This window comes from Typha latifolia, chromosome 9 (genome assembly GCF_019914945.1).
Source record: "Typha latifolia isolate L0001 chromosome 9, TyphaL0001v2, whole genome shotgun sequence".
Lineage (NCBI taxonomy): Eukaryota > Viridiplantae > Streptophyta > Magnoliopsida > Poales > Typhaceae > Typha > Typha latifolia.
This window is the reverse complement of record NC_133094.1, coordinates 1,144,307-1,170,450: the sequence shown is the minus strand read 5'-3', so window position 1 is coordinate 1,170,450 and position 26,144 is coordinate 1,144,307. Positions and strand designations below refer to the sequence as shown.

Here is a 26,144-nt window from a genome sequence, read left to right as displayed (position 1 = left end):
CAAATAAGCTTGTATAGTTGCTACCGAACCCATGTAACGTCTGCACCCATATGTAAAGCAATTGTCAATCCAGGATGGAAGCGAAAAGAGAATAATTTTCGGATTGAGAAGTGTTCATTTAGCCCGTAGAGCCTGACCTGGCCAGATCGGGCTCGAGTTAGGACTCGAATGAACACTCGTAGCTCAACTAGATCAGCTGGGCATCATCATATAAGTGCTTCATCCCGTCTAGTGGAAAAAAGAAAGAAGCTTGAAGGAAACAAAATGATAGGTAGTTACTAATTAGAGTAACATAACAGCAACAATCCCCAGAGCTCAATGGAAAAAAAGGAAGGAGCAAAGGGAAGCAGAATTTTAAGTATCTAGCAAAAGAGATAGATGTCCATTCCCACAGAGCTCAATGGTAAAAGAAAGAAGCTTAAGGGAAACAGGAGTTGCAAGGATTAAGGCATAATGCAGGCCTAAAGGGCTCTAAACTAAATAGAAACCAGTAGAGGGTTATCCTTCTCATCATCCACCAATAATTAAGAATATCTCATCCAGAGAATTATGGATATTATACTGTGTAATGCTGCTGGATGGTATCAATGTCCAGCCCTTTCAGCTTTACAACTGATTCCACATGACCCTTCAAAGTGTGCAGCTCACGGAGCCTGCAGATTAGTAAAAAGGTTGAAATTATTCAGTTGAGAAAGTAGTGATATTGTATATTTAATTATCAGTATCTAAATTACTTAGATATGAAGAAAGTTTTCATGATAGATTACCTTGCGACCTCCGCTCGCCTTTTAGCCTGCTCAGCAATCTCTGAAAGTTCTCTGTAACTGCTTTTCTCAGCAAAGAGGTTAGCTGTTTCAGGCGGTTGGAGTCCATGAAGGGTTCTCTGAGCCATAGCCCATTGAGCTTCCCTTTCTTCTCTGCCATAGTCTTTCTTGGTAGTGAAGGCGGTCTGTAATTTTATGAAGCAAGGACAAGAGTGTACAGAGTTGAGACAAGGAATGAGGAATCGTCTAGTATAAGGTCACATTGGATAATGAGAATACTCTACCTTATTTTCCAGGAGGTTATCCCAGGCCTTTCCACTTAACGCATAGCGGATAGCAAATTTGAACAAGTCAAGAGGGAAGAAGAAGACTATACTATAAAGCCAGATAGCCCCAGCCCATCCCCATCCTATACCTTTAATTCGTGCAAAGGCCCAGTCAGCATATACAGCTATAACAGTTGCAACCTGCGAAATAAATGCATCAACCAATGTAGATGATCATAAGAGTCATCAAAACCAGACCATGACTGCATTCCTAATCAGATGGTAAGACTAGGAATTCCTATTCGATAAGGTATGAAGGAGATGATGATTTGGGATCATGGATTCCTCTGTCAATCTGCCCAACCAAATTTATCCATGATAATGGGCATGGTTTTCGCATTGCAGCACTACCTCAAGCTCCCTAGTCCGACATCTCAAAGTATGTTCAACAAAAGAAATGCCTGAGGTGCAATTTTAATAGATTCTCAATCCTGAGTAGTTACTGCCAGCAACTTTACATGTGGTCTTGATGGTTATCCTTCCATCTTGACGCTCAAAAATTAAACATAGGCACCTGAACAGAAAAAACATATTCCGATATATAGAGCTAAGGAAAGAGGACCTTACAAGCTGAGCAATGATAAATGCACTGACTAAGAGAAGCCCAGGGCGTTCGACAAAGCACCAGCTGCGTGATCGAGTGACAAAGATAAGAGCCTGACTGACAATGCTAACTTGCAGGTATAGAGCAGCCATCATTTCATCATTGTTATGCCTCAATGATCTAACATTAAATTTATCCTGCAAAGGCATAAGAAAATATTAAGCTGCAATTAATTCTAGGAAAATATTAAAGACTAAGGGCACTGGGAAGTCCATAATCACCAATAACTGCAAAGAGGACCATCTCTCTGACAACTAATCAGAACTCAATGCACAGAAGGGATAAAGTAAAATGCCTACCGAGAAAAAATCAGTATCTCTCATGGCCCAGAAAAATATGACAGTCATTAGGGCTAAATAACTACCAAAAACTATTCCAGTTGCAAAAATCTCTTTCAACTTCCAACTGTCAGGCATTGGAGATGGCTTCACTCGATCCTTTGAGATTGTCATTATGGTTCCTGAATTAGAAAATCAGAGAAGAAAGGAAATCAGTCTTAACACCAGATACGAAAGTAATGGACATGACAATAACTAAAAATTAGACCAAGATTTTGACAACCCACCGTCATTTAAAATGGCAATGATCAAAACCATGAAGGGTGAGAAGTCGAACTTCCATATAAGTGCAATAAGCATGAACCCAAGCTACAGATACAGAAAAGCATAAATGGACAGTACTATTCATAAATGAAGATTCGAAGATTCATAAGTCATAACTAAGCACTTACAACTATACGGATGGTGATGGAGACTGCATAAATCTAAGAGAGAAATAAAAAAGAAAAGGGATGTCAGGAACAACAGAAGAAAGCCAGACTAATAACGGCTAGATAAAATACTTACTGTGTAGTTCTTCATCCTCTGGAAAATGGCTCTGCTGGTAAGAACAGCACTGATGATGACGCTAAGCCCAGGCTCAGTAAGGACAATGTCAGAAGCACTTCTAGCTGCATCTGTGGCATCAGCAACGGCAATTCCAATATCGGCCTTCTTTAAAGCAGGAGCATCATTCACTCCATCTCCCGTCATTCCACATATGTGTTTCATCTCCTGCAATCTCTTCACAATTTCGTACTTGTGTTCTGCTCCACAGAGAAAAGTATTTCAGAAAAAAGATTGCATTTTTAGAACATGTATTGATCAAATTCACCTGGAAATACTCCAGCAAACCCGTCGGCCTTCTCAATCAACTCGTCCACAGGAAGTGCGGCAATAGATGCATCCTTATGTTGGCCAAGCAATGAGGATGATGGATACATGTTTGTTCCCATTCCAAGCCTTCTGCCAGTCTCCTTAGCAATGGCAAGTTGATCACCTGAATTGAGCAACACTCTTAAATTAAGATCCTGTTAGGGTAGTATTTATTCAGTGAAGAGAAAGAGAATAGTTCAAATTTTTTACCAGTTATCATTTTCACATTCACACCAAGGTTAAGAGCCCTACGGATGGTTTCTGCACTATCATGCCTTGGGGGATCGAAGAGAGGCAACAAACCTACAAATTGCCATGGGCTCCCTGGACTCTCCTTGGACTTTTCTGGAACTTCCTGTGGCACAAGTTGAAAGAATAATTGAATGATGCAATGCCATTATTCAGAACAAAAGAAATTGGAAGAACCATGAACGGCAAACCTGTCTAGCAACAGCCAGGGAACGAAGGCCACGTTCAGCAAACTTATCAATTACAGCATGAACCTTATTCCTCACATCTTCTTTACAGTTACAGAGGTTCAAAATCTAAGACAAGAAAAAATAAACTAGTTAGGCAGATCTTAGTGATCTAGATTGAGATAGAAAAAGTAATTCAGCAAAGATTTGGTAAAAGATACCTGCTCAGGAGCACCTTTGCTCACACGATGCCACTTTCCTTCAGCATCAATGTAGGTAAGAGCAGTTCTCTTGTCAACTGGGTTGAAAGGAAGAAAATGTACCTCCGTAATGCCAGCTCTTGCCTACATAACACATACAAAATATAATGAAAAAAAGGGAAAACTAAGGCTCCTTGCATTAAGTAAAATTCACTTATTTAGCCTATCAAAAAGTTTCAAGCCTAAAAATATTAAAAAAAATGTTAAAATATAGATATAAATATGTAAACTAACATGGTATCAGATCATAGATATATGCGCATGCACAATCTTGGACAAACAGAGATCTCAAATACCTCTTTTGGGTCTGCAAGCATTCCAACCATGGCAGCGTCGATAGCATCCTGATTCTCAATTCTTGATGCTCTAGCTGCCAACAGTATCACATGCTCCTTATCCACACCCTTGGCGAAAACTTCAATCAGGTTTTTGTCGATACTTAGTTTGTTAAGGGTCAGTGTCCCAGTCTTGTCACTGCATAGAACATCCATTCCAGCCATTTCCTCTATGGCAGTCATTCTCTTAGTAATTGCACCTTGCTGGGATAGCCTGTGTGAACCAATAGCCATAGTCACTGAGAGTACAGTAGGCATAGCAATTGGTATTCCTCCAATCAAGAGGACCAGCAGATTGTCAATTCCATCTCTATACTTCCGGTGTTGGATCGGGTACATGACAATGATCTCGACGACAATTCCGACAGCAATGGAGCAGATGCAGAAATTACCGATGGCGGTAAGAACCTTCTGGAAGTGCCCAACTTGGTTTGTGCTATCGACAAGATGGGCTGCCTTGCCGAAGAAAGTGTGAACACCTGTGGCAATGACAACAGCCTCAATCTCACCTTGTTTGCAGGTGGAGCCAGAGAAGACTTCGTCTCCTGGATTCTTTGTTACAGGGAGGGATTCTCCAGTCAAGGCAGATTGGTCTATCTTTAAAGGATCTCCATCAAGAAGTCGGGCATCGGCAGGGACGATATCTCCTAGTTTGATACTGATGATATCTCCAGGAACCAAAATTGCTGCGTCCTGTTCAGTCCATTGGCCATCTCTCAGCACCTGCAATTATCACCACAGTATGCATAAGCAGAGAGGACGTAGCAACAAGATTGAACTACGACTAAATTTCCGAACCAATTCAAACCAACCTTTGTTTTAGGTGCGAGACCAGCCATAAGAGCAGCAGCAGCATTACCGGCATTATTCTCTTCTACAAAACTGATGGTAGAGTTTATAAAAAGAAGTACAACAATGCCAACAAAGTCTTGCCAGTCTGGGGGCTTCCCATCTCCATTAGCCAATGCAATCGCCATAATGGCAGCCATTTCCATGACCCACGAGAGGGGGTTCCACATAAAGCCCAAGAACTTGAGAATTTTGCTCTCCTATATTTAACACCTCAACAACTCGTTAACGCAAGGGTTAACGAAGAGAAGGAAAAGAAGAAGATATGTAAGAGTCTGGTCTCGAAAAGTACCTTCTTCTCTTCGAGCTTGTTGGGCCCGAAGATTTGAAGCCGATTGGCTCCTTCCTCCGACGAGAGACCTTCGATGGTACATTTCAGCTGCTCGAATACCTCCTCCATTGGAATTCGTTCCTGGGAGCAAAAAGACAAAACTCCGATCAGGCTAGGCGGTTACCAAAATGATTATATCAACTTCCCGTTTCGAGAAATGGAAATTTGCATATAACACAACTACAATAGTTTAACTCAGTAGTACTGTTAAATTTCATCGAAAAACCAGAGAGTGTTTTTTTTTTAAACTTGTTCCTTTTACTTTTTGATTTGTAAGTAGTGAAAATTCGTTATCGAACTGAACATTAGTTTTTTCTTCCCCCTGTAAAATTTGACGTGAAGAAGAAACGAAAAGCTCTCTCCTTTTTTTTCTTCTGGCAAATGATGTGGTAGTCAAAAAATTAAGAAAAATACTTTTCATATTACTGCTAGTTTTCGTACGTACTAAACTTTTTGACTTAATTACCCTAACCCTTAATTATAGGTTATTTTCACCTTCACTGACTGTTTTTTTTAATTATTTTTATCTACATCTTGAAACTCCTTAATTATTCTCATCAAATCTCCTTACGGCGTTAACAGAAAATAATAAATAATTTTTTATAACCCCAAAAGAATTCACATTTCGCTGAAGTAATATGTTGAAATAAACCTTTCACATACCATAAAAGTACTTACTCTAATGACAAATTGTTCATTGCCATCGAGAACCATTAAGAACACGATGGTTTAGAAGATGATGTGATAGTGGTGCTGTAAATTTAGCATATAAAATTTATGCAAGTAAACATAATTTTTTGTGTTTAAGAAAAATAAAAAATAAACAGTACTTAGTACAAATATTATATTAAAGTTAAAAATTTTAGCCTGTGAGACATGTAGAAGTGTAGCTGCTCTAAATAAATAGTGACACTATCTGTGCAAGACTATCTACTTATATTTCCTCAAAGTAAATCTCGTAGCCACTTTCCTTTTGTATATTGCTAATTAGGTCCTTTGAAGGTTTTTTTTTTTAAAACAACAATCTAAGAGAAGAAAAATAAGCTGATCACTTTGAAAACTATTAAAATTTTATAATGATTGTGTTTTCAATTCCTTTTCCTTTTTTGGGTTCTTAAATGAATTTAATATGACACTTAGAAAAAAATGTTAAGGAAAAAATAAGAAAAAAAAAGAAGATTAAAAATATTTACTATTATCAATTAAAAAATGTAAAACAATTTAAGATATTTAAATCACAAACGTTATAGAACCTTAATAGCTTTTGAAGCGGTCACAATATTTTTTTTTATTGATGGACTGAATTAATATGTGAGTTATAAGGGTTTAGAGTTTAAAGGCCTCCAAACACAACATCAGAGCATTTTATATTTCTCTTCCTTAGATTTTTCTCTCTTCTTGTATATTTTATTTTTAATTAGATTAAAAGAGTATGGTTCTTGTATAGAAACGTCAAAAAAGTATGCTAACTAGCAACGCAAAAATAAAATTCTAAGTTACACCTTAAATGAAAGATAAGTAAGGCGTCACTGTATACAGTGTGTTATAAGTCCACTTAAAAAACATTTTTTTAATTTTTTTATAAAAAACAATATTTATTTATTTCTATTTTATATTACAAAAAATAGATTTATCATATTGCTTAATATTATATAGTAAATTTTAGAATAAAATCAGAATGGGATACATTTAGTTCTAAATTTTGAGAGGAGAAAAAGACGGAGGATTGAAGAAAAGAGAAAACAACAGCAAGGGTCTATAGTCTATGGCATAACGAAGAGGGGTGACTGTGATAAATGGTCTGGTGGCAGTGACGGCGAGATTTATGTTTAAGATTAAAATTTGAGAAAAATAGGAAGCAGATATGAGATTGAAGAAGAAATTTTCGTCAATAAACTAAGTCATGTCCACATTTTTTTATCAAAAACAAAACAGCAGATTAACAACATAATTTACTTGATAATTCTAAATAATTGAGAGTGTCAAAGTTGTGCAGAAAAATCTTTCTTTCGTCTTTTTTTTCTTGTCGCGGAGAGTAAAAGGTCAAAAGCCAGTATCGATTCCATGGACCCCCCGTGGGAAAAGAACGGTTCACGAGACGACAAGGAGAAGAAGCCAACATCATATGACTTCCGTTCTCACTAAAATTTATCCAATCGGAGCCATCCGAAAAGCCCGCAATTTCACGGCCCACTAGGCAGCTACCGTCGGCCCTATCACCGTCCGATGCTAATCGGGCGGATAAGCAAGGGCCATCCTCCAAATATTCTGTCGGCTTGCAGAATAATGAAATTTTTAAAGATTTTTTCTCGCAATTGTAAATTGTTTTCTGAATCTCGAGGAAGGAGTGGGGCAGAGGACGTTTACCGGACGGATGAGTACAACGGATGTACTCGCAATCTCGAAATGGTAACTTTTTAAATCTAGAAAAAGAAGAATAATAGTAAAAATACGAGAGAGAGAGAGAGAGAGAGAGAGAGAGAGAGAGAGAGAGAGTAACCTTTCAGATGAATTATTCTACAGAAAGACGGGAATTTCTTTTCTTATAAAAGTAAAGTTTTCTTTTTCTCGTTGCTTCCCTTATTTGTATAGCACACGAATGACCGAGATCCGATTACTCCAAACAAAAGGAAAACTTAGCAAAAATAATGCATGAAAAAGAGGAAGTGATTAAATCCGGCATTTTATGGAACGGGATCATTCTAGTCTTGTGATTCGAACAAAGAGAAACGAAAACGGGGAATATGATGTAGGAAATACTAACACAGAAATCACTTGAAAAATTCGAAAAAAGGATCGGAAAAAGTTAAGGCTGACATTTCTCACCAGATCAACAGCCTCATTCTTGATCTCCTCGAGGCTGATCGCCTTCTCGCCGCCCATCTCTTCTCGCCGTCGCCGAGATGAGCAAACCGAACCCTAAAAAAGTAGAGAAAACCCTAGAAGAAGAAGAAGAAGACGAAGAGATCAAGCCCAGTAAAGAGAAGAAGAATCTCCGAGTCCTCTCTCGATCTCTCTCTCTCTCTCTCTTCTCTCTTGACGGTCTCGAGAGAACAGAATGAGGCGGAGGAGAGCGATGGAGGACTACAAGTGGAGAGGCGGTTTTATACCGAGGCGCCCGTGCGTTAGGCGGCGGGGCCCACTGGGAGTAGCCGGTAGACTGTATGACGTGTCGGTCGCTCCCGCAGGGGCTTCCTTTGAGACGCGCACCCGTGCTGCATGAGAATTGCTTTCCTTTCTTTTCTTTTTCTCATTCATGACTGGTCATTTAAAAGGTCCCCCCAAAAGAAATGTTGATGACTAGGATTATAATTAACTTATTTATTTATTTTTATTATAACACAAGTGATTCGATATATGAGACTAAACATTAAAGAAACTCACGCTAATTGTTTACGTCTACTATCCACATTATTCAAGTTGATTTTAATGATTCCCATCCTCTTTGAAATGAAGGACTTCAGAGAATTATATTCAATTTGGTAGGTAGCAGATTGATTCAGCTATTATTTTTCAGAGAAGTAGTACTTCTCTTAACAATATCAAACTGGTGATGTAGGAATTTAAACTAGAGAACACTTATACAATATGAGCTCCTTCAATTATTTAAACACTATCAGTTGATGATATATGGATTAAGCTTTTAACATTAGTGTTTCACATAGCATAGGAGTTTCATTCATGTACAATGTTGGAGTATCATGCAAAGTAATCTCGAAAGCACTTTATTCATTCTTCCGTCTCCCTATAACAAACCGAAAGAAAGTGTAGGTAGAACAGAATCAGATAATAAAAGGAGAATAAAAGTTGGCTAGGGAAGAGAGGGGAGATCTAACCATCTAAGCCATTCTTTTAGGAAAACACCTACCTTACTAAAAGACAAGGATCCCTAACTTAAGAATATAGTTTTGATCTTGTAGAAGTACATTTAATATACTAGCATAACAATATTTTTAATTGCAATAAATATGTAAGATTGTATGCTAAAAAGTGGAGTTTATAAAATGACTGTAAAAAAAAAATTATTTCGATAGATAAAAAATTACTTTTTTAGTTTATTTTTTATAACAAAATATAAAAATAAAAAGGTTTCTTAAAGTAATTATTTTCTTCTCTCACTTTCTAACAAACCAAACAATAAACTAATTTTCATTATATTCTAATACAACTTTCTTCCACGAAAGGGATTCTACCTCCTCATCCATTACCAAAAAGCAGGGATTTTCTCTTCCCCATCAAAGTTATCACATATGTATTAGTAGAGTGACAAGTGAGATACTAGCAGAGACCCCTAGAAAACCAAGCAGATGAAAAAAAAAAGGTAAGTGGTGGTGGAGAGCTACAGAATTATCAAGAAGGAACTTTAGAAAGTTGTGACTTTAGATACTATAAACTTCAAGGCAAAGCCTCAAAGATCAGGGATGAACAAATAAATACTATAAACTTTAGATAGAGGACACCCACTTCCAATCCCTGCTTCATTTCCTATCGACCAAGCTTTGAGAGCTGCAAGTCTACAAAGGCATGATTGGAGGTAGTGACCAGATACACCCACTAGAGAAAAAAGAGAAAAAGGTGGAGATAATGGTAGGATCTGCCATCCCTTTCTCTTTTATTCATATTCCACTAGTGAGGAATCTAGAAATAGACAAGCATTTGGCATACATATCAACAAATGGTATGTGTTCTTTGATGCCAAGATCTATCAGCAGCACAAGGAAGAGGTCATTGAGTTACCTGCATGTGAAGAGAGAGGAGCAAGTTGGGAGGTGGTCTCCATCTCACACAACATGCCCACTGTAGTGGGGGCAATGCTAACTCCTTAAAACTGTGGATAGGCCATATGGTAATTCAGCATTAATCATCATCATTATCAATAACTTCAGGGACAAATCTTTTTATTTTACAGATAACAACCAAAGACCCAACTGGTGTCCTTCATATGCTTCCTATGAATAAATAGCAGTCCTTGAAGCCATTCATCTGGTTTTCAGCCATTGCCAGTTACCCAAACAATCTCCCATTGTACAGCAGGAAAAGTATGGACCAATCTTTATTGCATACATAGTTCAATGGTAGTGCTTTATTTCATACATCTCATAAATGGAACTCAAATAAACAAAACAATGTGAGGATCAATGTGAAACTCAGGATTTCCAGAAACTTAGTATAAGGTCATAAAGAATCAGAAAATCCAGCGTGTTTGCTAAACAAAGATGGAGAAAATTGCATCAGATGAAAAGAAAATACAGTAAAATCAAGTTACAAATACGGGCAACAGAAGTTACGGCAGAAAAATAGAGAAGTAACTATAATTTATGAAGGTCATTATCGTGTTAGGAGGTAATTCCAGAATGCTTGAAGTAACTCTCAGCGTCTCTCAAACAATAAAAAAGTAAATACTCTATAAAAAGGAGAAAAGAAGAATTGCCATTTTCTAAGCACAATACTACATTAGTGTGTACTGTATATGATCAAATAAGATGATATTATAGGACCAAAATATATGTGCGAGTTGACACTATCTCCCAATTGGTTCGATCATGTCAAATTATCAACGAAAGGGCTGTTTGATTGAGACTTTTTTAGATGCTGTGTTAATAGATACAGTATCTAATCCAAAAATTATTGTTTAGTTTGGTGCACCAAATCCGAAAAATAATATTTTAAAAAACTAATTAAACTCAGATACAGTTTTTTGGCATCTACTTATTTCAAATTGATATCAAAAGACTACATCTTATTTCATCCCAACCCAATCTCGACCTATCTCTCCTCTCATTTCATCCCAACCAAACCCTAACTCATCTCGCTCCTCTCCTCTCATTTCCATCATCAACCTTAATCTATCTTCCCTCTTCTCTCTTCTATTATCCTCTAATTAAAATTATTTATTAAATACGTCATTATGAAATATAACTAACTAAACATGTGCTTAACAAAAACGGTGTTATGAAATACAATTAACTAAATAAGCCATTTATTTATCTAAATACAACATTTAGATAAACATATATTTCTTAATACACACGAATTTCTAAGCACAAGAAACCAAACAACTCCCAAGTGATAATCCTTTTACCAACAGTTAATTGAATTAATATTCGGCAACGAGAACGAAAGTTCAGTATTAGACCTTAACATTCTGATTTGTGTATCCTTTTATTAATCAGAAATATTTATTCACCATTAGTTACTAGTTCCTAATCTTCATTTTGACATACTCAAGGAGGAAGTAAAGCAAGCAGCAAAGCATTGAAAGTTTTACTTATTGCAGTTGTAGTTTGCACCATAATTTGCCACCAGGTTCTACATTGTTCTGCCCAATTTTAGTCAAAATATAAAACAGAAATCAGAGAAAAGGCATTTGTCATCTCATCAAGTAGACTTGTTACAATTTATTCACTAATAGAAGAAGATATTATATTACATAGGCAAGAAGACACATTGAGAGTTGAGACTAGTCTTCTGATGTTAAAACCTCCCCTATAAATGAACCAGACTGTTGACAGCTTACCTCTTATTCTGCCAAGTGGATAGATAAAGTTGAAGCTAGTGGTCAATATTAGGAGGAAGTTAAGGTTTAAGCAGACTTGAGGAACTTCAGAAGTTAAGAACTGGCGATTCATTTAAAAGAACATCATTCACTTAATAAACCTGCAGCTTTTGTGACACTTGTAGTCCTCATCTCACCAGAGGAATGAGCAAGTATTCAGCATAAAAGAGCTACAAAAATAAAAGAATGGAAAAGAAAAAAGGGTCATTTAGCTGCAGAAACCCAAATCGTTCTTCATAAAGCATTATCTTAAAATATATATATATATATAAAAGCGACAAAGGAATTTCCTTTCCAGATTTCGCCAGATTTCACTTGTCAAACTAAATTCTCCAAAGTAATAGAAAGCCTCTATGAGGGTCTAACTCTACCAAAACTGAATTCTAGTATGTGTTAGCAGTCAATAATTACCTTCCAGATAAACATATAAAAGGATGTTATTGTAGAATTGTTCATCACGTCGAGTGACCTTGCACGATTCCAGAGGATTGAAGCAAGGACAGCATGGCCTAAAACCTACAAAATCAAAGATGACAGAATTCTCATAATAATCAACATTTCAATCACATAGAATATTATTCTCCAGAATAAGCATTGAAACTCAAAATTGAATTTGGCTCTTAATATAGCAATATCTCTGTAGGAAACCTAATATGAGGAATTGTGCATAAAAAATTCAAGCCTGGCCCATTGTGACTATTGTCAAAACAATTTTATGGCATAAGTATTTTAAATCCACAGAACATTGTACCACAGTCACTGATTAACATGACTTTAGCCAAAATAAAGGATGCAAATTTATACTGATTTCTATTTTTGCATAACAGATGCACTCAAGGTTGATCAGCAACACAAACAATTTCAGCAAATTCCTCAGAAACAAAGAAAATAAAAGCCACAGGCAAAGATATTCATACAAATTGACTAAACAATATAGATAGAGACTCTGCAGCATACAGTTACGAATTTGCTCCAAAGACATGGAGAAGTAGCTCCAATCGCCATGGCAACGGTGTATGCCATCTCAAGAAGAAAAACACAAATCCAAAACACCTGCTCAAAGATATATTAGCAAAATCAATGAGAATTTGTAACATAATGATATAACATCTGCATCTTGACTCACCCGCTTTTGACCCAGCCGAACACTGAAGGACTGAATACCAAATATACGGTCTCCTTCTATATCAGGTATATCCTGCGTAGGAGTTGAAGTTATGATTACCCTATTCTGAACCAGGGAATAAGGCTGACAACATTAGAAGGCTAGAAGCCCTAATAGTTGATATCAACAGATGAAGTAGGACTAGTACAATTATGATATGAGGAAACCAAATAGAAGTCATCATTATGGCAAGTCATCATTATGGCAAAGTTTGGCCTAGTATCAGATATTCATCTCATCTTGCCTCACTAGAAGCATTACTGCCAATAGAGTACAAATCTAAGGATAAGAAAAGCAAATCAGACAACCTCAGAATCCGCTTAACTACTGAAATAATTTTTGCCCTTCACATCAGGATCCAAAGATTGAAAGGAAAAGAAAAAGATTAGTAATGAAACAATGTGTTGAAACTTTTGGCATCAACAAAGGTCTCCAACAAGAGATCGACAAATCCAAAACTTTCAGTGGACTTGTCCCTATTGCAACACATGAGATGCTAGCAAGCAGTGATTAGATCACATCATAAAATCTGTATACAAGCATGTCATTAGATTCAACTTAGGCACGAAGTGACTCCTTTAATACATACATAATTCTTTCCTTTACTATTAAAAGTTTGATACATGATAAAAACGCAAAGATAAAAATTGTGCCAAAGTAACAGTGTTGGCTGCTATATGATAAGCACAGCTAGATGTAAGTGCAATACAATTGGTATAGAATTATAGATGTAACATTGTTACTATTTGGAGCTAGATATGCATGTAAAAGTAGATAAAGCTGCTAGCTGTTGATAACAGAGTTATCTGACTGTATAATTGTTCTTGCTCATTGTCTGATGTATGAGGTTGTTAAGGCAAATGGTGACAAGTTAGTATGACCATAAGAAAAACAGCAAAGATAGCTGCTATTACTGTGATAAGCACACGAATTAAACCAACTATTACAACAGAAGTGGAAAACTGTATTGGTAAAAACTTCAAGACAAGGATGACCAAAGTACTTGATTCAGATCCTCAAAAATTGGTAAAAGAAGCTAAACAGAGGAGCCTCTTGTAAGTACTTTGTCATCATCAACAGCATAAATTGGCTGCATTTCAATTGCAAACATTCCTCTTTACTCTCAATTGGAACTGGTAGCACTAATAACTCCTACAAAATAAATATTTTCATGGAATTGACATAGTTACCTTGAATAATGCTATGACGACAGAGAAGAAGCTCATGAATGCAGTCGCAAATATCAGTGGCCTTGAGAAAGTGGTTGGTCTTCTTAAAACAAAGGTCTGAAAAATGTAGTGATGCAAAGTCATCTAGTGCTAATAAAAAGATGACAACAATTTAAGTACACCAACATATTTTACTCTCACAATACTGAAAAGGACTAAAAAAATTAACAGAACTGCAATATTCATGCCTGGATGGATAATGGTAGAGTCTGCTTATGGGCAATCTTTAAGTATAAAAAAGTACCTGCATGTGCAGGAAAAATGCCAGTTGAACAATCACTGCACGCACTGCCAATATGCACATTGCTGCAACAACAGCAGACCTCTTCCATCTTAGAAATGGTAGCTGAAACAATAAGATTCATAAACCATCAACCAGCAAATTGAAAATCTACCAGAAGATACTAAAAATCTCTCATAAGCTTAGTTTTTATGGCCATTTCTGCTAAGTTACACCATGCAACTGCACGCCATCATTCGAATGAAGATACTAAGAATCTACCTAGAAGTAAAAAATATATAAATAAATAACAAACAAGGAACTGTCTTCTTTCTACATACTACCTATTTATCTCTCGTCGGACAACTATTAGAAATGTCTAGGCTATGTATGCTTCAGGAATTGAAATTATATTGCATTTCTGAGGTACTGTCAACAAATCTAAATTCCAAAGGAAGGAACAGTTCATTTAGCAGAAAATATCAGACTTACATTGATTGAGTATGCAGTTCCAAGAATAAAGCTAATGAAAAGAGCCCAAAATAATGGCCAAGATCCAACAAGCCAACCACCAGCAAAGCTCTGAAACATAAAACTTGTGATTCAACAGTATTTTGTAACTGATCAAGAGATCTATTCATGTAAACCGGTAAAGAGGATAATAAGAGAATAATGATTTTCCAAGTAATCTTCAAATAGTAAGGATCCTAATTACCAGAACAGCAAAAGTTGATACAATTGCAATGCCAGTTCTGAGAGAATATTCCCCAGAAGCCAGTGGGAGAGTTGGTTTATTGACCTGAAAGAAAGATTGTTAAGCTTCCCAAGTTAGATTTTAAAGGATATGAGAACAACAGCATATGCTCTAAATCAGAATTTAAAAAAAAAAATCAGCTACCACTAAGATTCATGCAATCATTTCACTCCAAGATTGGTTTCAGATGAATACCTTGTCAATTTCTATGTCAAATACTTGATTTAAACCAACAATATAAATATTCATGAAAAGTGCTGGTACAATTGCCTGAGAAAGAGTAAATACTTAGTATCAAGAAAATACAGTAAATTTTTCTAACTTCAAAGCTATTCAGATTTCAGAATAGTACCTGCAATAACCCCGTAAGAAACAATGGAGAGATATCAGACAAGTTTTGAACAGCCAATAAGGAGACAGATACTATGCTCAGAGCCTGCTCAGACATGAACAATTTCTTAGATCTGAGAGATGGATGGGGAAGTAACAGACTATAAATATCTAGTGACTTTAACTTTCTGATCCACAAAGAATACAGTACACTTGCAATACATTGCCAAATATATCCTAAAGGAATATGACTCAACTGTTCCAATAATTGTGTGAGGCCGTGAAAACCTGTAGAAAGCATTTAGCAAAGACAAAATTGGCTTCCAGAAGCTTGAGGAATCATACTCTTGAGGTTCTCCTAAAGAATGCTCTGAGGCATTCACACGAATTAACTCATGACTCCTCCCGTGTTTTGCAGACCTTCCACTAACATGTCTAAGATTGGAGTTAATGAGGCTCCGGTGAAATATTCCACTGGTGCAAATACATGAGCCACTGGATGTTTTACCAAAGTAATTGAGTCGTATAGAAGAACCTGTAAAACATTAATAAAGATTGTGATGATTAGTTATTAAGACCACCAATCAAAGAAGAGTGAGCATCATGTGAAACTAAATAACTGTGATAGCAGCTTCCATAGAGAAGAGATAACAGATCCAGACAAGCAACCTATCCAAATTTAACGAAATCAAAAACTTAAATTTCTGCCAACAACTCCCTTCAAAGTTTCTCATTAAAAGTTGGCCTGCACCTGCTGTTACAATCAATCTGTAACGAACTGTTACAATCAATCTATAACTCAGTTTCTCAAGAGAGCCTTTGCAAGAGTTGAATTGCATTATGCACTTTAACTGATCCCAAGCTTGATGATGCTTTAAGTTGATGTATTATATTGTTATCTTTTATAGCATCCATCCCTTTAGCTCTCATATCAAATTAAGTCCTCCACTCCAGAAGAAATTTCTGAAACTACAAATACTGCACGGTCTTTTTGTTTCCCCTGATTAATTTTTAGTTTTTTTTTTTTCCTTCCAGGAGCACCATTTTACACTGTCAAGGCCTGAAATCTCAATCTAAACAATTTTGGAACCTAACGAAGGCTGCAGTACATTACTGTTACTTCCTAAATCCAGTCAGTAACTATAGATCAATTTCAGAAATTTTTACTGAAAAATAAACAACAGCTAAACACTAACTAATCCTTCGCCTGCCGTCATTTACCTTTTATCTAATCCATCTAACCGAACCAAAAGAATAAATAAATAACCACCGGAAGCCTAGCAAAATCGACGAAATCTCTCTCTCTCTCTCACTCTCACTCTCACTCTCACTCTCTCTTCTTCGAAACTACTATTTTGATCGACAACGTGAGAATACTCTAGGGTTTATCAAGTGCCGTTCCTGAACTGGCTCCGCTCACTTCGACACGCGTACCTCGCAAGAGAGCTGCGGAGAAGGGTCGCGACGGCAGAGGGCCCGGTCGGAGAAGAAGGGAATCCATGGATCTCGCAATGAATTCGCGGGAAAGGAAAAGGGATCTCGGAGCTAGGAGTAGAAGGGCTTTGCCATCAATTAATGAGCGAGGAGGGAGGGAGGAAGGGTACGCGGGCGAGTCTTTCCAAGTGCAAGAGAGCGCGATTTAGGAATTGCTACTTGGCCAGTATTCCAGTTAGAAAGTGGAAAATCCCTTTTTGGAATATTTCTTTTTTCTTTTTTCTTTCAAAAAACAATCCCATCAATCTATCTCAAAATAAAGAGTATTTTTATCGTAATTTAATAATAAAAAAATCAAAAATATTTTTTTTCGTTTTTTTATATATCACATAAAAATAATGATTAATTATTACTCTTTTATTTTAAAATAAAAATGAACATATAAATAGTTCGTTTGTCTTCTAAAATAACACTCATTTTGATAATAACAAATATAAATTGTTATTTTTATTTCAATCATATTTTGCATATAAACTAGGCTTAAGATTCATTTAGCATTGGGTTTGAGATTGTTTGGCCTAAAGTTTAATAAATTAACTCTCTTATTATTATTATTATTATTTTTTTAAATATATATATATATATATATATATAAGTTTTTCGGCAATGAAATACCTACCGACAACTAGAAATTAGTTATTATAACAAGATAGAAAAATAAAAGAGTATGAAAGGGACGAATTAGAGAATGCACACCACTTCATCATATTAGAGGTCACAATTATATCTATTTTAATGTTACGTCTATTTTAATCTAGTGGAGCTCTTTGTATCGTATTTCAAAATGTAAAAACATAAAAGAGTATGAAAGGAACATATTAGAGGTTACAATTATGTTCGTTTTAATGTTGCGTCTATTTTTATATTTCGAATGTAATTTGTGGCTGTCGAGTATGCATAATTAATACGATTGATAACGTGGTCCGGATCGACAAGGATATGTTTGTCTCCACTTAAACGGTCCTCAAATCAATTTGAAGGAATGGAGAGTTTAGAATGAGAAATCATTAGGCTCAAATCTTAGGACCAGCTATGGGCCGGGCCAGTCTATCTCTTAGTTGAGCTAAACTACAATGTTGGTTGGTTGTTTGTTTTTTCTCCTCCATACCGGAGCTTAATACTAGAGGGTTAGATTCATGTGTGAGATTATTTGTATCTTTTCTTCCCGATACTCTATGAGTTAGATTTAACTTTTCCCCTCTCAATTTCTCTTAGTAGTATTTAAATTACATCACTCTTTCAATTTGGTGCATTAGACGTTGACTTGAGGCTCGTATGATTGTAGTTTTTGTAAGGAAAACGTCTTATACTTCTTTGAAAGTGACTTCATTATCTACCATTACATTACAGAGATTAAATATAAAAAAAGAAAGTTTAAATAACAAAGTCTCGGATTTACATGTAAATTTTTTATTTTTATTTTTTCTGTTTTAATGCAAGGTTGAGTGAGTTTTGGGATCATCGCAGCCGTGCTGGTATATTCCGTCGAGTTGGCGGCGTCAAAGTCCACGTGTGTGGGGCCCAGCTGATACATTAAATGATCAAAGTGCAACGAATGCTGAGGCTGTCGAGAACGGTACAAGGAGTACGACAAAAGCAACGTGTCGACTTCCCAGCTTGTAACAAAGTGATGGTTGGGTGGTCCCCAAATGATCCGGATCGGAACTGAGAACAACTCGATTGGATTCGCTCTTTATTCTCTTATAGATTCGGTGTTTTCTCAAATAGTACATTTATTATATATTATTTGCACATTGGTTCTTGCTTAACATGCACTGAACTTGAGTTCATGACAGACACTCTTAAGGGCAATAAAGCTGAGAAGAAGTATAACTGATATAAATCTCACTTGATATAAACTGGCATAAGGTAATGAGAGAATATTCGATGAAAATTTACTGAGAGAAACTTTAGAACTCACTGCAAAATGGTGTATAACACAATAGGATTTGTATCTCCCCTTATACAGGAACGAAATACTCGGGTGATCATTCACCAAAAATCGCTATACTAAATCGATATCGGGTGTTACACATACAATACCTACTGCTGCTCCCAGTTTGATTTATCCCACTGGAGTGCAGAATATACTGCAGCAAATTAAGTTTTATCTCAGCTTGATTTTCCCCGTCCTCTCCCGGTCCTACTTGTTGCTTTTCTCCCCTGTGTACTGCTTGAATTGGCGAGCGTACCATCCTCTAGCTTGTCCCCAGTGCTCTTTGTTCGGCGACGGGGAACCTTAGCAGTAGGCTGACCTGGGGTCCGACGAGCTCGTTTTGAGATTCCCATGTCAGGCTCCTCCTTGCAGGTGGTTGACTTCATGTTTCTCTTGAGACTAGCAGATTTTCGTGAATACAATATCGCTGGAGAACTGGACAAGAGGAATACTTTCATTTTTAGTGCATAATAACTTTGTGAATGCCTATAGATGATTAGCCAAATTGACTCATTAGAAGAAAGAGTTAACACTTGGCACTCTCTGTTTGTTCTAAAGTAACTATAGCCCATGCAAAATGTGAAAAATTGACAAACCTTCAAGGCTTTCTGCTGCATGACGTGGGCCCAACAGAAGATAAAAATCACATTTGGTAATTCAAGTGGCACACCAATGAACAGCATACAGGACTCCTATAGGGGGGGAAGAAGATGCAAGCAATTTTATGGAAAAAATTACTACTCATTCTCTCTCTTATTTCAATTGGATCTTCAATGGATCATGGAATTCTTTTATTTACTAGGCTCTAATCATAAAACGAGAAACTTTCATGCCACAATGTACTCAAGATTAAGCCATTCAGACTCAAGGGAATCCATGACCTTATCCTGAGACAATAACTAAGTAAGCCATTCAAACTCAAGGGTATCCATGATCTGATCGTGAGACAATATTTCATCCAGATATATACATCATTCAAGAACTTTCAAGCGATGGCACAGTTTACACCAATTAACCAAAGGAAAATTTGCAGTGAATGAAGCATAGTAGATTTTTCTTGATTCTTTTATGAATTAACAGTAATGCAACTACTGTATCAAAATGACTTAATACCTTAATGCAATGGTGACACCCTCCTTTATCATTATTTTTGGTGCAGACCTTGAATCTTTCGGTACAGAACCTGCTACAGGAGGAGGACAACATACAATATGTGACCACATGCATATGAGAACAATGAACATATAAATGAAGCAGCTTCAGGGGGGGATAAATACCATCGTGCTCTTCTTTGGGTACCATTGCAAGAGAGTCACTATCAAAGGAAGCATTCTCAACTTGCCCAATAACCGGAGGAAGTTGTTTGGTATCCTTAAAAAAAATGAAAAATGAACGGCTCAATAATTTGAAATATAAGTGGCAAGTAAGTGAACAACGACCTCAATCATAATTAGTTGAACCTGAACGAAGAGAAACCACAAGTAATAAGAAGAAGCCGAATAGGGTTTTATAAATTGCATCGGTACAGTAAATAAAATACCTGATTTCTATCAAGCAAGAGAGAAGCAGAATCACAAAATGCAGGGTAGTCACCAATTTGAGAAAGTCTAGGTACCAAAGGCAAAGCAGTTAATATTGGCGTTTCATGGTTTGACAGTGCTGCATTTATAACTGCTTCAGAATCTGAAATGATATCAGTAGAAGTGGTTCTGGCTGTTCCAAGTGGAAGAATTTCATCATATGCTCTCTGACAGAACAAGGTAAAGGATTCAACTGCACCATGATCCTTTGCATGCAAACCTTCAGACAAGCTTACAGATGTATCTCTTCCTTTTAGAGATGGTAAAAAGTTTGGAGCATCATTCATGCCTATAGCTTCTATTACCCCTTGATCAGCTGTTGACAAAGTTCTTGAAGCTTCATGACCAGTAAATTCTCTAGATAAATTGGCTTGCTTTATCTTTGAAATGTTAAGAAAACTTCCAGTTGACTTGGTTTGGATTCTTTGAGAATTATCAAACACATCCCCTGATACAGATCTATGATAATTCCTATTGAGGACCTGTATATATATATATATTTTTGATAAAATGATCATCACAAGCATAGTCTTAGTTTCATGTTTATTAACAAAACATTATAGCAAAAAAAAAAAAAAAAATCCTTGTATCAAATGATGATGTAAAAAACCAAGGATGAATAATCTCATGAAAGCACATTAGCATGATGAAAATTAAAATTCTCAAATAACAATGAGTCTGATCTATACTATTAATGTAGGGGTGCAAGTGCATAGCCAAGAAAATAAATGGTTCAAATTGGATGTCCCTAATATATATAGGTGTAAATGAGCCGGGCCTGAGTGAGCCAACTCTAGCTCAAGCTTGTCTCATTTAATAAACAAGCCATACATTTAGATTAGGCTCGGCTTAATTTAAACTGAGCCAAGCTTAAGCCTTAATTGAGCCAATTTTTAAAACGAGGCCAAAAGCCTTAAACGAGCCATTATATCAAAGATCTAATAGTTATGAATATACATATACATAATATATATTAATATATACATTTTGAGCCTATCCAGCCGAGCTTGAGCTAGTCGACTCAGGCTCGCTCATTTAATAAACAAGCCTTGTCTTTTACTTAGGCTCGGCTCAGCCCAAAACAAGCTAAGCTATAGTTGAGTTGAGCTTGAGCCGCTCGTTTATTTTGACAGCCCTACTGACGTTCCATTCTTCCTGTGTAGCTTCAGATAGGAATATAAGATGAGTCTAAGAAGAGTAGTATATTCGACCTTTGAAGTTTGAACTTGGGGAAGGTTTCTCTTGCCATGTCAAAATTAGTCCAAACCTAGTTTGATCACATATGTGGATATGAATCATAACTAACAGAGATTATGGTTCTAGACTTTCTGGATTTTAGTGCCACACCTCATGTAAGAAATCAAACAAAAATAATGCAGAACCTTTTTTCATGGTCATTGTTGTATTTCTCACTGGCTACAGTAAGTACCTTGGATGGCGGCACCAAATAACAAGCATTTGCGGCTTCATCCTTTTGAAGAGGCACCCCAGTAGGCGACTTATACCTGGCACTGCTCAAGGATGGAGACTGAACTGGGGGAACAGATTGCATGTATGATTTAGCAATCTCCGCAGGTGAACTTGCTTGACATTCAAAATCCTGGAAGGAACATAATAAATGCTAGGAATCAGACATTCAGAAATTTTAAAATGGAAAAATGAACCCTCAAGATGGAACTGGAAATTCTGAAACTGAAATTTCCAAAGACAGTTCAGATTACAAAAGATTAAAAAAATCCTGAAGATGGAAAATTAAAGAGAGAAGCAAGAAGCGCAAAGAAAGTAGCACTCACAGAATTAAACACATCAGAATTCAGAGAGCAAGGTCCACAATCAGAACAAAATTTTGAACTTGATGTTAGTTTTTTTGTCTCTAACCATTTCTTTGCCTCCATAACAGCTGTATCTTGGACATCAGGTGAAAGCGCCAGATAAGAAGGCCCAGGAGATAGAATATTTGGACGACAGGATGGAAGAGAAACCTTTTCCAGTACTTTTCTGTTCTGCCAATCTACAGGCAAAGTAGTATCAATGCCAGTGGCCGTGATGGATAATTCCTTTTCCACTTGACCCTGTCCTAATTCCATTGGTCCAGAGTCCACAACTCGTGACTGAATTAGCTGTACTAATTTATTACATTCATCCCTGTTATAAGTATCAATGAGCATTCTCAACTTCACAGAATACCAATTGAAAGAACACACAAGTTACACACAAAAAGAAACCCTACTGTATCTTTCGCTATCCTGCTGAAAAAAAAAAGCCATCCTTTCAAATATATATGCATTAATGACTAATTTACTAAATACCGTGAATAAGTTTCTTGCATAAGCAACTGCTGTATGGCATCTTTGGATTCGATTTCTGAAACAATTGCTAGTGATCCTTCCATCGAGTCCTTGAGTAACTTTGTCTCCTGTGCTCCCTGACCATACAACAAAGAGATGTTATTTACACGTTTAAGTTTCAACTGTAACGGCACCATTAACTCTTGAAATATCAAGCCTATGAAAAGCAATAATGAAGAATTAACTTATTAATTTAGAGGGGAGAAGGTTACCAGGTTAATTTCATCATGTCTTTCAGAAGACACAGCAGTGTTCTCATCCTTATCTGAAAAAAATTAGAACATATGATCGGCTAGCAAACTTCACAATGTATGAACTTTTTCAACTCTGACTAATATAAGAAAATATTAACTCAAATAAAATTTGGCTAAATGTTGCGATACAACGAAAAGTAACAGTTCCAAACAGCAAAGTGAAGTTCCATCTATTTCCCTTTAAACAAGATCATAAGTGATTTACCCTAACTACATAACACGACACCGACAACCGCAAAATTCTCGTAGAATGTCAAATTAACCAACCAAAATCACCCAAATGAAGCAAATTTTAACCTATATACCAAAATTCTACCAATAAAACGAAAACGACGGAAGCAAAATGGAATATTTGAAAGAGAAAAAAGACGACAAGCAAAGAAAGGAAAAGGGGATACAACGATCGATGTCTTCGTCTGAGGAGTAGAAAGAGGAAGAGGAAGAGGAGGAGGTGGAATCGGAGCCGAACACTGAGGAGATGATCCTTCCGGCCCCAGAGATGAGTCCGGAGAGCCACCCCGCTTCGCCACCTTCGGACGAAGGCGACGGTGGATATTCCTCCTGCAGTAGGCCGGTGGCCGCCGCCGGCGACGCTTCTCCGGCCGAGAGCATGCTGCCGCCTTTGCCGGAATCCTGGCGAGAGGCGGCGAGGGAGGACGTTACAACGAGAGAGAGAGAGAGAGAGAGAGAGAGAGAGAGAGATGGAGGGAAGCAGTAACCAACTGCGGCTCCTAATAATTTTGAGAAATGGACGGCCACGGAGGAGCGGTTTGCTGGATCACGTGCGTCCCACGTGAGTTGGACATTACGGGCCACAAGCAGGTCGGATCTATCAGTGATCCGGATCTGATATCAGGATTCTCGGCTCTAATTAACTCAAGTTCTAATTAAGGGTAAATTAATGGTTTAGCTCGATTTTAACGCTTAACTCTCATGTGATCTATATCAGATTACAAGTATTAAATTTTTCAATAAAAAATAACAGTGTTTTATTGATATCAATATTTTTCGACGTCAGTAAATAAAAAAATAACCTTTCATCTATAAATCAGATTACATTTCTATGACGGTAATTAAATCTTTTAACATTATAATTAATAATTGACTAACAAGTACAACTTGATTTGGATCACAGATTTACAAGAGTGTTAAGTACTTAAGTTTAAAGCACATAGGGATATATTATTAAGCCCGTGATGATAAATTATAATTTCCCCTTTAATAGCTCTTGTGGGCTGACGTGGATCTAAACGCAATAGTGGTCGATATATATGAGAACAATCTTAATTACCAAACAAGAGTAGATTCCTACTGCCTTGTTGATTCCTCTTCTTGTTCTATGTTCTCTTTTATAGGCTGTGGTGGAGAGTTCATAATAAGGTTACGATCTACCATGTTTATGAATCTAACCTACCTCTCTGGTTTTTACCATTTGAATTAATTGGATTCAAGTAATCTAGCGTCTCTCCTGGTGCTCTCCGATGGACAGGGTACACTTCAGATAATGGAAAATCCCACGCTCTCGTGGTCTTGAGTAATCATCTCATTCTTGAGTTATCACTCGTCATGCTTTGTATATATCTTAAAACCCCTGTTCTGCTACCAAATTTGAAAGAAATCTGCAGGTTATCGACATAAAAGAACAAGGTTTTTATAGAATTACTCACGCATGTATCAAATTTATAGAGAGATATAAACCAAAAAATAAAAAATAAAAAGAATTCATCTGATCAACTTGCCATCTGTTTGATACATGCAGTAATTATAGTCATCAAGGTGTTAATTATGCTGCTGCAAAAGGTTCGAAGGTCTCAAGAGCAGCTCAGTGTATCCAGACCCAAGGTTTAGAACACTGGCTATATATGGACAAGTTCCTCAACGGAATAGAACGAGAAAAGCCCATCAGGTTCACTTCTCTGCAGCTCAAGCTCGCCACTGACAGCTACACCCATCTCTTAGGCTCAGGTGGCTTTGGAACAGTGTACAAATGATCATTCTCCAATGGGGTAGTAGCAGTCGAAGTTCTAAAAGGCAACTCGAATGAAAAAAAATAGAAGAGCAATTCATGGCTGAAGTGAGCACTATAGGAAGAAGTAAGAACACACCACGTAAATCTCGTCAGGCTCTATGGCTTCTGCTACGGGAGAGATCTCAGAGCTCTAGTTTATGAATACATGGAGAATGGTTCCTTTGATAACTTGCTGTTCCGTAAAGTTGATGCCATTGAGTGGGATAAAGCTGCATGAGATTGCAATTGGCACAGCCAAAGGCATAGGTTATCTGCATGAAGAATGCCAGCAGAGGATCATACACTATGATATAAAAGCCTGGCAATGTTCTCTTGGATGCTAGATTGTGTCCAAAGGTGGCAAACTTTGGTTTAACAAAACTACACGACAGGGATAAGAGTCAACTGATGACAACTGAAGTGAGAATAACCCTAGGTTACGCAGTACCGGAGTTGTGGATGCCGTTTCCGGTGAGCAATAAGTGCGATGTGTATAGTTATGGGATGTTGTTGTTTGAGGTGGTAGGGAGGAGGCGGAACCATGATTCAAATTTCTCTGAGAGGCAAGAGTGGCTTCCTATGTGGGTGTGGAGGCAATGGCAAAGTGCGGGGTTGAGGAGAAGGGGAGAGAGAAAGCTACGAAATGGTGAAGGTGGCATTGTGGTGCATACAATACCAGCAAGATCAGAGGCCATGGATGAGTGAGGTGGTGAAGATGTTGGAAGGAGGGGTGGAGATTCCTGCACCACTAAATCCATTCAGTCATTTAATTGGCTCACCTTGCCCTCCGGTTGTGGATTACCTGACATGGGGGACATCAAGTTCGTATGGCGGTGCAAGATCCAGTGCTGCAGCGTTGACGGACCCTGGTTATGGTAGTTCAACTCCGGTCATGAGGAGATACGAGATTGGAATAGCTTGTTCATGAATCATGATAATATAAGCAATACGATCTATGTATAAGCATTTAAATAATCTTTTAGCAAGTAAACCAACCACGAGGAGAGCAACTCACCTTTTTATTTCCTTCAGTCACTCTTCTTGCAAGTCGTAACCTTCTACAGTAATATCCTTGCATCAAATTGGCACTGCAGGCAAAGCAATCTTTCCACGGAGATATGGTGGAGACTGTCAGGCATTCAACTAAAATTTGGGATCAAGGAACATTTAGTGAGACATCCCTATAAAAGTA

The 26,144-nt window shown here is 37.1% G+C and overlaps 3 protein-coding genes and 1 pseudogene across 8 annotated transcripts; 1 reads left to right on the top strand and 3 right to left on the bottom strand.

Moving 5' to 3' along the window:
• Nucleotides 1–250: 250 nt before the first annotated feature.
• On the bottom strand, nt 251–8,156 carry LOC140795548 (plasma membrane ATPase-like). The gene is made up of 16 exons (XM_073148186.1): nt 7,905–8,156; nt 5,040–5,159; nt 4,711–4,947; nt 3,860–4,621; nt 3,525–3,647; nt 3,328–3,432; nt 3,098–3,242; nt 2,847–3,011; nt 2,540–2,778; nt 2,425–2,457; nt 2,260–2,341; nt 1,994–2,154; nt 1,658–1,831; nt 1,049–1,231; nt 768–949; nt 251–653 (listed from the first exon to the last, which is right to left on the bottom strand). Exons 1-16 carry the CDS (start codon nt 7,959–7,961, stop codon nt 557–559), a joined length of 2,865 nt encoding a protein of 954 aa, XP_073004287.1. The 5' UTR covers nt 7,962–8,156; the 3' UTR covers nt 251–556.
• Nucleotides 8,157–11,314: 3,158 nt separating this feature from the next.
• On the bottom strand, nt 11,315–16,996 carry LOC140795550 (probable homogentisate phytyltransferase 1, chloroplastic). Its single transcript, XM_073148195.1, has 12 exons — nt 16,767–16,996; nt 15,590–15,867; nt 15,355–15,438; nt 15,198–15,272; nt 14,964–15,047; nt 14,741–14,830; nt 14,273–14,374; nt 13,990–14,085; nt 12,761–12,832; nt 12,592–12,687; nt 12,046–12,150; nt 11,315–11,804 (listed from the first exon to the last, which is right to left on the bottom strand). The coding sequence occupies exons 1-12, from the start codon at nt 16,831–16,833 to the stop codon at nt 11,763–11,765; spliced, it is 1,191 nt and encodes a 396-aa protein (XP_073004296.1). The 5' UTR covers nt 16,834–16,996; the 3' UTR covers nt 11,315–11,762.
• Nucleotides 16,997–18,699: 1,703 nt separating this feature from the next.
• Nucleotides 18,700–23,676, bottom strand: LOC140795706 (uncharacterized). Of its 6 annotated transcripts, none has more exons than XR_012110346.1 (9): nt 23,343–23,642; nt 22,903–22,955; nt 22,652–22,767; nt 22,136–22,487; nt 21,772–21,942; nt 20,303–20,824; nt 20,040–20,222; nt 19,876–19,948; nt 18,700–19,197 (listed from the first exon to the last, which is right to left on the bottom strand). XR_012110346.1 is itself a non-coding variant. In XM_073148434.1 (9 exons), the coding sequence occupies exons 3-9, from the start codon at nt 22,732–22,734 to the stop codon at nt 18,939–18,941; spliced, it is 1,554 nt and encodes a 517-aa protein (XP_073004535.1). In that variant the 5' UTR covers nt 22,735–22,767; nt 22,903–22,955; nt 23,414–23,676; the 3' UTR covers nt 18,700–18,938. The 6 variants fall into 6 exon arrangements, 4 of the variants coding, with proteins under 4 accessions (XP_073004535.1, XP_073004532.1, XP_073004534.1 ...); XR_012110347.1 differs by having other exon boundaries at nt 19,876–19,945; XM_073148434.1 differs by having other exon boundaries at nt 20,040–20,133; nt 23,414–23,676.
• A 1,130-nt stretch (nt 23,677–24,806) lies between these two features.
• Nucleotides 24,807–25,880, top strand: LOC140795022 (G-type lectin S-receptor-like serine/threonine-protein kinase At5g24080; annotated as a pseudogene).
• The last annotated feature ends 264 nt before the right edge of the window (nt 25,881–26,144 follow it).

Bases quoted from the DNA above. Each gene is read 5' to 3' on its own strand.
- LOC140795548 (XM_073148186.1), bottom strand. From the start codon at position 7,961: ATGGGCGGCGAGAAGGCGATCAGCCTCGAGGAGATCAAGAATGAGGCT. The intron at 5,160-7,904 runs GTGAGAAATGTC...TTTTGCTCCCAG, and splicing joins AGAATGAGGCTGTTGATCTG to GAACGAATTCCAATGGAGGA. The intron at 1,232-1,657 runs GTAAGGTCCTCT...TTTATTTCGCAG, and splicing joins CATTTATCATTGCTCAGCTT to GTTGCAACTGTTATAGCTGT.
- LOC140795550 (XM_073148195.1), bottom strand. From the start codon at position 16,833: ATGGATTCCCTTCTTCTCCGACCGGGCCCTCTGCCGTCGCGACCCTTC. The intron at 15,048-15,197 runs GTATTCATCTGA...TCTTTCTTTCAG, and splicing joins TTGACATAGAAATTGACAAG to GTCAATAAACCAACTCTCCC. The intron at 11,805-12,045 runs GTAATTATTGAC...TTATTTTTGTAG, and splicing joins TTTATATGTTTATCTGGAAG to CTCTTTTATGCTGAATACTT.
- LOC140795706 (XM_073148431.1), bottom strand. From the start codon at position 23,556: ATGCTCTCGGCCGGAGAAGCGTCGCCGGCGGCGGCCACCGGCCTACTG. The intron at 22,768-22,902 runs GTAACCTTCTCC...TTGTATGGTCAG, and splicing joins GACATGATGAAATTAACCTG to GGAGCACAGGAGACAAAGTT. The intron at 20,825-21,771 runs GTACTTACTGTA...ATATATATACAG, and splicing joins ATTTGGTGCCGCCATCCAAG to GTCCTCAATAGGAATTATCA.